The sequence below is a fragment of the Andrographis paniculata genome, unplaced genomic scaffold, assembly GCF_009805555.1.
Source record: "Andrographis paniculata isolate CXL003 unplaced genomic scaffold, ASM980555v1 Contig62END, whole genome shotgun sequence".
In the NCBI taxonomy this organism is placed as follows: Eukaryota; Viridiplantae; Streptophyta; class Magnoliopsida; order Lamiales; family Acanthaceae; genus Andrographis; species Andrographis paniculata.
In genome coordinates, this window is record NW_026137598.1 from 740,435 (window position 1) to 753,695 (window position 13,261).

Genomic DNA, 13,261 nt, shown 5'->3' on the forward strand with positions numbered 1-13,261 from the left:
AGACTTACCTAGCACCAATGGATTTCATCCTCGTCTTTTGTCCATCGCTGCATCTACGAACAAACGTTAACGCAGACAAAACATATCACACAAAGAATACATAGATCCTAACATGTATCTAGATAGATCACATAACAACCTAGCACATAGAATACACAAAAAAAAAAAAACAATCAAGCAACATACATGCATATACACAAAGGAAAGCAATCGCATGCTGAAAACAAAAACATAGAATCACATAATAAGAGCTCCACTTTATTAGATATCTACTAGAGAACACTCAACGCTAGATACAAAGAAAACCTTAGGCACTAAACTCTACGGCTCTAGCACACACCTCTTTAGACTAAGCATAACCTAAGAACTTGGATTGATTGACCACTAACATTAAGATTTCCGGAGACACAACCACTCAGACATCCTACCCAGAAGAACACTCAGCAACCTAGGAGGAAACCTAGAAGAACACTAAGCAACTAGGACGAAACCTAGAAGAACACGTAGCAATTAGGAACAAAGCTAACCCTAGAAGAACACTAAGCAATTAGACGGAAAGCAAAACACTAGGTACCTAGTCGGCCGAACACTAAGACAAAGAGAACCCGGGAGCATAATCACAAAGTAATCAATCAAAACAAGATATAACAAACAACTAATCATATAGCCTAAGAATTATGCATTTTCACCAAGAAATCACATAATGCAAACTAATTTTATTCTTGATTATCCTCCAATTTACAATTCTATTTAGGCATTTTCCAATTAACACCTAACATGCAATATCTAATACACAAAGAAAAGATTTAGCATGCATTCTACTACAACAATTTGGCTAGCACAAATATATTTTACAAGGCTATCAAGATAACCCGAGAAACACACTAAGAATATAATCAAGGAACAAAAAGCTTCCAAGAAATATCACAACGGAAAAATACAAGGAAATAACAATCAATTCCAAGATTATACACCGATCACCAAAAAATGCATAGCCAATCAAGCACCAAAAAATGAATAGCCAACCAACACAAAGAAATTCAACATATTATTTAACAACAATTTCACCAAGATTCACCAAGATATAATATGCCGAAAATAAAGAGTGGAGGGTCCTTTTACCACGATTCGAGTCCTACCAAACTCGAACCAAATTAATCTTTCAATTTCGGAATCGGTTGTCGGGTTTTGATACCACTGTTGTGAATTTATTCCCGGATCTTTGGATTTATCGAACAAACCTCGTATACAAAATACAATAATAAATTAATAGCGAAAGCAAATTAAATCGAATAAGCCCAAATTAAATCTAAAGCGAAATCGAAGTTGAAATTAACACATTATTCTCTAAAGGCAATTATGAAAATCAAAGTAAACACAAAGAAACGGTGCCTTGAATGAATTAAAGAAAACAAAGCAAACTTCCAAGTTTTATTTCTGAAATTCATCCGCGAGATGAAATTGAAGCCACCGACGATAATTCCAAATTCCATTTTGCCGACGACTGCACCGGCGGACTAGCAGCGGCTTGGACTGTGACGGCTCGGCTCCGGTTCAGCATAGACGACTCCAAGTAGCAGGACAACGGCGGCGACACGATCTTCACCGAAACAGACCCGTGCTCGTGATGGACCGATTAACGGTGGCTCCGAGCAGCGACTCCTCCTCCAGTTTTCTCCGGCGAACGACGACGAACAGGTCCGGTGATTCCTTCTTTCACCCGATATTTCCTCCGATCATCACACCAGCGAAGGGACAGTGGTTTTCGGCTCAGCCCCATGGTACGCGATGGCCTATGGTAACCACGCCTCAAAGTGGAGGTCGGCATCTTCACGCTAAGCCACGACACCCACCGTAATCGGCCATCGGAAAGGGTTACTCTCACCGGAATCACACGCCGGAAAATACATGGAATCTCTCTTCTCTCCCTTTCAATCTGTAATCGGTTCTGAATATCTCTTCGATGAAAAACAAATATACCCCCAAGACCCCCAAACTAATTTCTATTTGAACCTTCCTAGCAAACTAACCAATTAACAAACTCAACAAACTAATAGTGCTAAAAAGGTTTCAGCTTTTATTCTAGGTTTGAGTTTGGGATAAAAAAGGGTTTAGGATCAAAGGGTTGGACCGATTCGGTGGGCCGAGCTACGGAGTGGATCAACTAATTTATTTATCGAGAGACTTGTCGTGTTAAGTCTCAAACGACAAAAATTCCCTAACCTTTTTCATAATTCACATAAAAAATATCTCAAACTAAAATATATAAACACACAACTCATTTTTAAATTATTTAAATATATTTTTTGATTTTTTTAATTTATATATTAATTTTTATTTTAAAAAAACAAGACCACTTAATTAAAATAATATCAAACATATTATAATTAAACTCATTAAACTTCTATCGCTTAAATCCAATATGACTAACCAAACGGGTGGATTGAAATGTGCCGAAAGAAGTATGAAAGGAAAAAAAATTGTGTGAGTTTGTGTGGTTTTGATTTCAAAAATAAAATATTAATATTTATTCTATACGATTTTCGAATAAAATATATTATTATTCTTTTATATAAAATAACAATAGTAAAATATTGAATTTTTTTATTTCTTGTTTTGATTTGAATTTTTTTTTATGTAAAATATACTCCCTCTATCTACTTACAATATTTACATATTTTTATTTTGTGACGTCCAATTGCAAAGTTAATATTTTATTAAATATTTTACTTTTTTCCATAAATACCTTTACTTTACATTACATCATTACTTTTACACAAAAAAAAGTAAAGACAAAAATATCATTACACTACTTTTAACTACTCACTATAATTAAAATAATATTATTTTTTAAATACCGTACCAAAAGTAAATATAAACATTGTAAGTAAGTGTACAGAGGGAGTATAAAATTGTATTTGTAATATAAAAATAATATTTTATATTAAATTTTATTTTTGGTAATGAATAAAATATATACATATTAGAAATCATATAAAAGAGAAAATATTGAGCAAACAAACCATTATGTAAATCAAAATTCAAATAAAAAATTAAATTTAAAATTTTATTAAAGACAACATTTTATCGTTAACAAAATTATAATAAAGTTTATAATATATTAGGAATAAGTGAATATTTATATTAGGACATGTTACTCACGTAGTTAATAAATAATTGTAACCAATAAGATCATGATTAAGAAAACTGCCTCACATTTAAATAAAAGCGCAATTATTTGACCCAAAAATTAATGTTGAATCTCAGTAATCAACACGAGTCAACAATTGATATTAAGAGGGTGTGTTTGTTTGAGGGATTTGTTTGAATTTCCACAATTCATTCTATTTTTTCCTTCAAAAAAATATCAAATCAAACACCTATTTTTTATTTTTTATATTATACTAAAAATCAATTTTACATTCAAAATATTACATCAACACCTATTTATATCACATCATACAACTATTCAAATTCAAAATTTTTACTATACAAATCCCAACTCAAAATCCAGACCCTCAAACAAACACACCCTAAATAGACTCCCTCCCTCCATTAAAATTAGTACACTTAGGTCCGACACGAAGTTTAAAAAAAAATATTTTATTAAAAAAATATAAGTAGTTGGGTATTTTTGAAAATTTAGTTAAAAATTAAAATAAATAAAAAAAGAGAATATAATAAAGTTAGTGGTATTTATTGTAAATAAGTATTGAATGAAAGATAATAATTAAATATTGATTTGTTAATTTTGTCAAAATTAATAATGGAATAAATCCATCGAACGGACTAAAAAGAAAAAAATGAGATTAAATTTAAAAGTCGAAGAGACTACTCATTTTAAAATTTGAAAAAGTCTGAAACACCCACAGCATAAGAAACGCATATTCCTCTCGTCATTAATAAATTCCGTAGCTAACTTAAAGGCTATTTTGTCATTTCCCAACCAATTCCCACTCCCAGCGTCAGATTAACGTAACAAGCAATCGACGGTCCAAAGCCAAATCTCCAAGAATCAACCCCAACTCCTCACCGTCGGATTACTACAGCAGCGAATCGACGGCCCAGAAGTAATGTCCTGTTTCGTCATTTCAATAGCCACTCCGGACCGTCACTTAACCGAAACGGTCATAAACTATAAGCTCTTTTTCGTCATTATACGAACCTTAGCTCTCCACCGTCGGATCTCCCAACGACCAATCGACGGTCTAAAACGAGGGTGCAAAGATCGAAGAAAAAAGAAATCTGGTCGGAACGAACGAATAATGATTACCTTTGACTGGAGGAGAAAAATAAATGAATATCTATTTAATTATAATTTTAATTATAATTTTATAGGAAGAATTTTCTTTGCGGCTTTTAGTTCCATTTATATATTTCTTTCGTTTCATCTGCATCTAGTTTTTCTCTCTCTTTTGTTTCGCTTTCTTGAAGAAAGGGAGAGAGAAGAGGATTGGATTTGCTCGCTGCTCCCCAATTTCTTTCCGGATCTCCTCATTTTGTGATGAACTAGAGATTGATTTTCATTTTCCCGAGCGGTGCTGTTCTTTTTGTTTTTCATTCTTTGGGGGATTTTTTTTTTTTTTTTTTTTTTTTGTTTTGGATTTAGTTTGGCAGTTTGTTGGTTAAGCGGATTGGAAGGATGAATATGATGCGACGGGTGAAGAGCATAGCTTCTGGTCGCTCCTCCGTTTCAGATCATGTAAATTCCTTTAATTTCTATATTATTATTATTATTATTATTATTATTATTATTATTTTTATTATTATTATTTCTTCATGTGTATGAGCTTTTTGTGTTATTGTTTCGATGCTCGATGGGAAATTAGTTTGATTGGTGATGCGACGAGAGGCGAAAATGTCCTTGTTTTGATCTTTATTTGTTGGATATTTTGGATCATAAAGACCTGCCTACGTTTATTTCGGATGTTGATTGTAACTTGGTAATGAAATGGACAGGATTAGATTGGATGCTTTGTGTTTCTTTAGAAGATGATATTTGGAATTTTATGGAGTTTGTTTGAACAGGAAGTGGTGTTGTTGTTGTTAGGGTTTGCTTATTATGCAAATTCGTCAAGGTTTTTTGTGTTTTATGTTTTTTACCCTTTCCTTTTCTGATAGCTTATTCTCAATGGATAGTTTTATCTGTGTGAAGGCATTTTTTACGGCAGTGGCCGTTGGATAATTTCTTTCTATTCTCCACGTATTAGTCTATCTTGTAAAACTTGTTTTGGTGCTCAATAAATCATTATATTCATGTATTGGTGAATCTGGATCAGATAGCCAAGATATATATATATATATATATTAGTGGTATAGTGATTGTGGTGTAAGTTCTGTCACATTCTGCATCATTTATGGGTGAAATTTTTCTGTCTTATCTTGGCTGGTGTGTTCTTCTATTCACCCACTTTGGCCCGAGGCAGTCAATGAAGAGTTGGGGCTTGGCTTTGTCTTTATTTTTCTGCATTTTGATTTTAGCTTTTTTCCTTTCGTATGCTGTTTCTTTTCTTGAACGCTATGTGAAGAGTTGAATATGGAAGTCCAACTGTATGCAGGCGAATTCACTCTGAATTATCTCTAAAACTTTCAAAATTTTACTATGAATTTGCAATGCTTAATCTTCTTGCTGCAGGGTGGGGATTCTAATACTAAAAGGGGGAAGCCTGAGCAAAAACCAGAGCCAAGAGCTCCCAATGAAGTTGAGACTGGAGAAAAAGGTTTGAGAGCTCAACAGCGGCATTCCAACACCTCGGCAAATGTTGCAAGTGCATCTGACGTAAATGGTAGACCTAACACCTACAGTGCTGATGGGCTTCCAAATGGAATGCAAGGAATGAAAATTAGAGATGATAAAAATGATAACCAGGAGGAGAATATCAAGGTTGGTTTGAATATTATCCCCATTACGATTTTGGTACATGCTCTGTGCAAAGATATTTGTTGTGGTACTGGTATGCGCTATATGCATATTTGTGCAGCACGTTGAGTGTTACTTGATTGCTTTTTCTGTTCCTGAATTTTTATTTCAGAATATGGAGACTACTGTTGTCAGTGGAAATGGAACAGAAACTGGTCAGATAATTGTGACTTCAATTGGTGGCCGAAATGGACAAGCGAAACAGGTGATTGATTTCAGTGAAATTCCGTATTAGTGTTTATAAAAATTTATTTTCTTCAGGAGACATTTTTCTACTTTACGAAATAAGTTAAGAACATATAACCTTAATTTTCATTACTTCTAACTTCTAATCTATTTTTCCTCAGACATTGTCATATATGGCAGAGCGGGTTGTCGGCACTGGTTCATTTGGAGTTGTTTATCAGGTACTGTTGAATGAAAGATTGTTGTAATTAACAACATTGTGGGGAAAATTCTATTCCTTCTTTTTGTAGGTATAAGGATGACAGACTAATATGCTTCTCTATCCTGTCCAATTTTTTATGTTGAAGGCAAAATGCCTTGAAACAGGAGAATTTGTAGCTATAAAGAAGGTGCTGCAGGACAAAAGATACAAAAACCGAGAACATCAGATAATGCGCTTACTAAATCACCCCAATGTGGTGCAGCTGAAGCATTCCTTTTTTTCCACCACAGCCAAGAATGAGTTGTACCTTAATTTGGTTCTGGAGTATGTATCAGAAACTGTTTATCGGGCTTCAAGGCACTATAGCAAAGTTAACCAGAGCATGCCTGTTTTGTTTGTGCAGCTATACTCGTACCAAGTAAGTTTATAATTGAGCTGCTGTGCGAATTATTATGATTTTTTGAGGCTCTTCCAATTCTAGGCTCATTGTTCATATTTATCAACTTTAATCTTTTACATCTCATATTACTTCATCTGATTTTCAAATTGAAGTCCTAGTTTGGATTGTTTGTCTAAAATTGCAGATGTGCCGAGCAATGAATTATGTACATAGAGTTGTTGGTGTGTGTCACCGTGACATAAAACCACAGAATCTGCTGGTGCGTCCTTTTCGCTTTTAAACCATCTAACACCCAGCCCTTGCTGTTTCCTCTATGTTCATCTCTTATTGTAATCCTAATCTCATTATTAGTTTGAGAATTTAAAAGTTCATCCTTCCTGCAGGTGAATCCTCAAACTCATCAGCTTAAGGTTTGTGACTTTGGAAGTGCAAAGAAGCTGGTGCGTTATTTCCCTGTAAACTCAATTGAAGTCTCCTTCCCATATGTCTATTATTGACATATTTGTCTTGTTCCAGGTACCTGGAGAACCAAATATATCATACATATGCTCACGGTACTACCGGGCTCCAGAATTGATCTTCGGGGCTACTGAATACACTACTGCAATTGACATGTGGTCAATTGGTTGTGTTGTGGCTGAGCTACTACTGGGACAGGTACACATATATGCAACTAACCCCTCTGTGAAAGTTTAAAGCAGACAAAGACACTATTTTTGCTCTTTAATTTCTTCAAAACATTTTCCATCTCTTTTCGTTGGTTCTTGTACTTAGATGCACCCTGGTGGTCCATATTTTGATTTATAAAAACATTTTTGCATTTTTTCCTTTGATATTTATTAAAGATGATATTGCTTAAACGTGTGCAGCCTCTGTTTCCCGGGGAAAGCAGTGTTGATCAGCTAGTTGAGATAATTAAGGTAACCCGAATTTCTGTGTGTTGTTTTAGTCGAGAAACACTCTCTTATTCTGGAACCTCCTCAATCCCGGTGTGCCTATGGCTGAGTTGTTCCTATGTTCTATTCTTGAAAATAGGTTTTAGGAACTCCAACACGCGAGGAAATCAAGTGCATGAATCCAAATTACACTGACTATAAATTCCCTCAAATAAAAGCCCACCCATGGCACAAGGTTTGTTGACATTTTGCCCTTGTATTTCATTGCCGGTTTTGAAACATGTGATTGCCTATAATAGATACCAAGGAAACAAAAAATAAACACATAACAAGAAATCTAAGTGAAGTTATTATCACAGGTATTTCGAAGGAGAGTGCCACCCGAATCAATGGATTTAGTGTCTAGGCTTCTCCAGTACTCACCGTCTTTACGGTGCACTGCTGTAAGCATTTTCTTTTTTCGATCTTAAATGTTTTAAACAGAAGGAAGACCCCATATTGTTTTCACCAGCCAATAACTCCAAAAATCCAATTATTTTATAATATATTTTCAGCTGGAGGCATGTGCGCATCCTTTCTTCGATGACTTGCGAAACCCGAACACATGTTTACCTAATGGGAAACCCCTACCTCCTCTCTTTGACTTTTCACCTGAAGGTACGTTGCATAATACCTTTAATTGTATTGGTTCAGTATTTCTTCTGTTTAGATGCTTTTGATCAATTGTGACGATATGAAATAGATCACTTACTCAGGCAAATAGCAAATTTACATTTCAATCTTAGTTTCTTTTTGATCCTTGTAATTTACTTTGAAATTTATGGTTGTTCACTTAGTGTATTTGAATGAATGTTTTTTTGTTAGGTACGAAAAATTATGTCGGTAATATAAAAATAGTATTTTGTATTAATTATTGATGTTGTTATGTTTTAAATACTACAATCAATCTAGCCATGTAGTAATGACTATCCATGAATTTTTGAGCTTATGATTTGTTTATTTGAATAGAACGAATAGGTAATGGTTTGATGTAAAACAAAAAGCGACAATTTGATGATTGATGTGTTGACGTGTTGGATTAAACTTTTGTTTTCGAAGTATAGTCACTGGTTTGTGGGTACTAAATTCATTGGCGCCTATTGTATAAGCAACTCTATGTTTGTTGTGATTTAGTTTTGGGTTTTAACTGATGTTCAATTCTGTTGATGTAAGAAAATATACATATACTGTAAAAAAAAAAGATGTTTTGGTAGTGTGACGTACAATTCCTTCCTTTTTTTTCGATTTTCTTTAAACTTGTTTTGAATGTTTTTTCCAGAACTTGCGGGTGCACCTCCTGAGCTCATTCAACGAATCATCCCCGAGTATGCCAAGAAGTGAGTTCAGTTCTTCCTCATTATTATTTAAAAACTCCGTAGGCTCAACCGCTTCGAAATGTTGTTGTATTTCTTTTTCAATATATATATATATATATATATAATACACAGGCATATACATACATACATACATTATATAGGGTATTAGCTAGGCATATGCGATGAATGTAGATTTTGGTAGGGGTTTGTTTATTGATGTTCTTTTGTACGTAATATGTTTTCATTGGAAAAATCGAATATCTGTTTATTTTTCATGTATTTGTTTGTGTGTGTATTTATTTATTGACAAATATGTATATCGACTCACTCTATACATTCGTCGGAATTTCACTTTGGAGTGAGTTTTTAACATTTTATATTCATTTATTTCTTCATCGAATTATTATTACATAAATTTAAGATAGTTAACATAAATTCATTTTCCCACGAGTTTTGGAAATGATTACAATAATATTAAATGGGTTGTGTTTGCTTTTAAAATTTTATCGTATTCATTACACTATTTCTAATAAAAAAATTATCAATTTTTTCTAAAATAATTTAAATAGTAGTAAAAATAATTACTTCAATAATGTTTTTATTGTTTTCAGTAATAGTAATTAATATAAAATTTTCAAAAATCTTTGAACATGTGTTTTGTTACGAAATATATACGTAGCACATATGTATATATATATATATATGTAACGTTGTCATGTAATAATTACCTTTACTATTATATATATATATATGCATATATGTTATGAGAAAATGAGAAAGAAAAAAAATAAAGAACACAAAGGTTTTACGTGGTTTGGTGACGGTGTGTCAACTTACGTCAACGGGCAAGAACCGGAGAGGTTTTATTATACTGCAGAGATTTACAATTATGTCATCCGATTAAGAACTATAGTTGTCTATTTATAACCATCCCAAAACATCCTAAATCCTTACCCTATTTGTTATTAATTAGGATAAGCCCAAAAGGAACCCTGCCAATTGAAACAGTCATTTCACTTTGATTTCGGGTCGGGTAGACCGCTAAATCCAATTCACGTTTCAACAATCTCCACCTTGACTTGGAGTTTCTCCGACCGCCAAAAGTATGTCAGTATCTCTCAGTTGTCTCATTCCTGCTAGATACCCCAAGAGGGCTTTACCTCCTGCGAAAATTCACCAAGTTCAAACAATGTTCGAACTTCTTTGTAGGCAGCGCCTTTGTCAACATATCAGCTGGATTGTGTTATGTAGCTATTTTCTGAATAGAAAAATTGTCTTCCTCTAGAACATTACGAATAAAATTCAACCTTACATCAATATGTTTGGTTCTCTCATGATACACTGGATTTTTAGCCAAACTTAAAGCACTTTGACTATCACAGAATAACACCGGTTTCTCCACCTTCAGACCCAAACTATGCACCAGACCATGTAACCAAATACCTTCCTTAATACCTTCAGTCATTGACATGTATTCCGCCTCAGTCGTCGACAGTGCAATCGTAGGTTGTAAAGTAGACTTCCAACTGACTGCACATCCAAACAGAGTGAAGATAAAGCAAGTCAGTGATCTTCGTTTCACCAAGTCACCCCGTAATCAGAGTCTGCATAGCCAATAAGACCATCAACATAGCCTTTATCATCATATACCAGACAAATATCAGACACTCCTTTCAAATATCGCAAGATCCACTTTACAGCTCCCCAGTAAGCTTTACCTGGATTAGCCATAAATTTGCTCACTACACTAACCGCATAAGCGAGATCCGGTCTCGTACATACCATCGCATATATAAGACTTTCAACTGCACTTGAATATGGAACCGTCTTCATGTAGCTAACCTCTTCATCTGTACACGGAATAGTGCTTCGATCAAGTTTAAAGTGTGCCGCCAAAGGGGTACTTATCGGTTTGGACTGATTAACAGAGAATTCCTGCAAAACTTTCTCAATATACTTTTCTTGAGAAACCCATAGCCGCCCTGCTTCTCTATCACGCCAGATCTCCATACCAAGTATTTTCTTTGCCGCACCCAAATCCTTCATCTCAAACTCACCCTTTTGTAGAGTCTTCAAGTCATTAATTACAGCCATGCTTTTAGCTGCAATTAATATATCATCCACATACAACAGCAGATACACGAAGGAATTAGTAGAAACTTTCTTTGAGTAAACACAGTTACCAAATTGATTACGAGTATAACCATTAGACACCATGAATGAGTCAAATCTCTTGTACCATTGCCTCGGAGATTGCTTCAAGTCATACAGAGATTTCTTTAACAAGCATACCTGGTCCCCTTTAGAACTGTAGAACCCCTTCGGTTGAAACATGTAAATCTGTTCTTCTAGATTACCATGGAGGAATGCTGTTTTTACATCAAGCTGCTCCAGCTCCAGATCAAAAGCACCCACCATTGCCAAAAGAACCCGAATGGTTTTGTGTTTCACCACATGAGAAAAGACTTCATGGTAATCGATTCCTTCCTTCTGTGAGAACCCTTTTGCCACCAGTCTAGCCTTGAACCTAGCAGGTTAAACACCAGGAATTCCTTCATTTCTTTTAAAGACCCACTTGCATCCCATTGGCTTCACCCATTTTGGTAGTGCAATAAGATCCCAAGTCTTGTTCTTTTCAAGAGACTGCATCTCTTCATTCATTGCCATAATCTAGGTTTCTGCATCTTTACTCGCTACAACTTCTTTGTATGTCTTTGGCTCATCAGAGCCAAGATCATCACCAACCGCCAGTGCATAAGCAACAGAATTCATGTCACATGTATTGACACATCCTGGAAACCTAGCTGGTTTCTGAATATTTCTCTTTCCCTTTCTTACTGCTATGGAATCTTCAACCCCAGTACCAGCATCATCACTTTCCCCCTCAACCGGTTTCCCTTGAGGTTTTGACTGATCTGATTTATCGGATTGATCAATAGTATTATCCTACTGCTCTTCTTCTAACACAACTCTGTCATGAGTCTCAAACTCCACCCTCTGGTCAGCACCACAATCTTTTGTACCTGCAGTACTTTCACAACCTCTACTCTGATCAAGCATAGCAGATCCATCAAAGGTTACATCTCTGCTAATAAGAACTTTACCAGGATTTTTACCTTCTGTACACCACAGTCGATAACTTTTTAGTCCTGTTGCATACCCTAGAAATATGCATTTTACCGCCCTCGGCTCCAGTTTACCATCATTCACATGAGCGTACGCAGGGCATCCAAATAGTCTTAGATTAGAGTAATCAGAGGGTTACCGGACCATACCTCTTGAGGAGTCTTTAAGTCAATTACAGTTGATGGAGATCTATTAACCAGATAGCTAGCAGTGTTAACTGCTTCAGCCCATAATTGCTTAGATAAGCCAGCAAATATGCGCATACACCTAGCACGCGCCATGAGGGTTTGGTTCATTCGCTCTGTAACTCCATTTTGCTGTGGTGTGTGTCGTACAGTGCGGTGCCTCACTATACCTTCTTTCTTGCAGAAATCATCAAATGGAGCGTTGCAGAACTCCAACCCATTATCAGTTCTTAGAGTCTTGACCTGTTTACCCGTCCGTTTTTCAACCATTGTCTTCCACTCCTTGAACTTCCCAACACCTCAGCTTTAGTCTTCAGAAAGTACAACCAGACTTTTCTCGAATAATCATCTATGAAAGTGACAAAGTAAGAACACCCGCCTTGCGATTTCACCGGAGAGGGACCCCATAGATCTGAATGAACATTCCAGAATTTTTTTTGAAGTGTGATGACCGGTACTAAACCTCACCCTGCGTTGCTTCCCTTTTACACAAGCCTCACAGAATTGAATTTTACCTATCACATCCCCACCAAATAAACCCTGCTTGCTCAACACAGACAACCCTAGCTCACTCATTTGACCTAATCGACGGTGCCATAAATTTGTCCTATCATCATGTTTATCCAATGACTGGGATACCGCCGCCGTTCCCATCACTGAAATGCCCTGTAGAAAATAAATTCCATGCTGCAGTTTTCCCTTCATCATTAGTAGAGCACCTTTCAAGATTTTCACCCACTCACCTTCACCATGATATTTTAAACCATTCTTGGCTAAGGTGCCAAGAGAAATCAAATTCTTTCTGAGTTTAGGAACATACCAACAGTCAAATTTTCTGACACTACCGTCATGCAATTTTATATGCACTATCCCGCTCCCCTTTATGGCTAGAATCCCATCATCACCTAACTTTACCGTTCCATTCAACTCCTAGTGAGTAGATCACGAGAGAATGTCATATGGTGAGAAGCACCGGCATCCATAATCCAGG

The 13,261-nt window shown here is 35.5% G+C and overlaps 1 protein-coding gene across 1 annotated transcript; it reads left to right on the plus strand.

Annotated features, from left to right (window-relative positions):
- Positions 1 to 4,365: 4,365 nt before the first annotated feature.
- Positions 4,366 to 9,310, plus strand: LOC127260997 (shaggy-related protein kinase epsilon-like). Its single transcript, XM_051289111.1, has 13 exons — positions 4,366 to 4,702; positions 5,636 to 5,884; positions 6,033 to 6,125; positions 6,268 to 6,327; positions 6,454 to 6,726; positions 6,893 to 6,967; positions 7,092 to 7,148; positions 7,225 to 7,365; positions 7,578 to 7,628; positions 7,744 to 7,839; positions 7,964 to 8,047; positions 8,159 to 8,261; positions 8,923 to 9,310. The coding sequence occupies exons 1-13, from the start codon at positions 4,643 to 4,645 to the stop codon at positions 8,982 to 8,984; spliced, it is 1,404 nt and encodes a 467-aa protein (XP_051145068.1). The 5' UTR covers positions 4,366 to 4,642; the 3' UTR covers positions 8,985 to 9,310.
- Positions 9,311 to 13,261: the final 3,951 nt, after the last annotated feature.

What these genes read in the sequence shown, in the direction of transcription:
- LOC127260997 (XM_051289111.1), top strand. Translation starts at nt 4,643, where the DNA reads ATGAATATGATGCGACGGGTGAAGAGCATAGCTTCTGGTCGCTCCTCC. An exon ending in CATTTGGAGTTGTTTATCAG is followed by an intron (nt 6,328 to 6,453) that starts GTACTGTTGAAT and finishes TTTATGTTGAAG; the next exon opens with GCAAAATGCCTTGAAACAGG. An exon ending in CGTCTTTACGGTGCACTGCT is followed by an intron (nt 8,048 to 8,158) that starts GTAAGCATTTTC and finishes ATATATTTTCAG; the next exon opens with CTGGAGGCATGTGCGCATCC.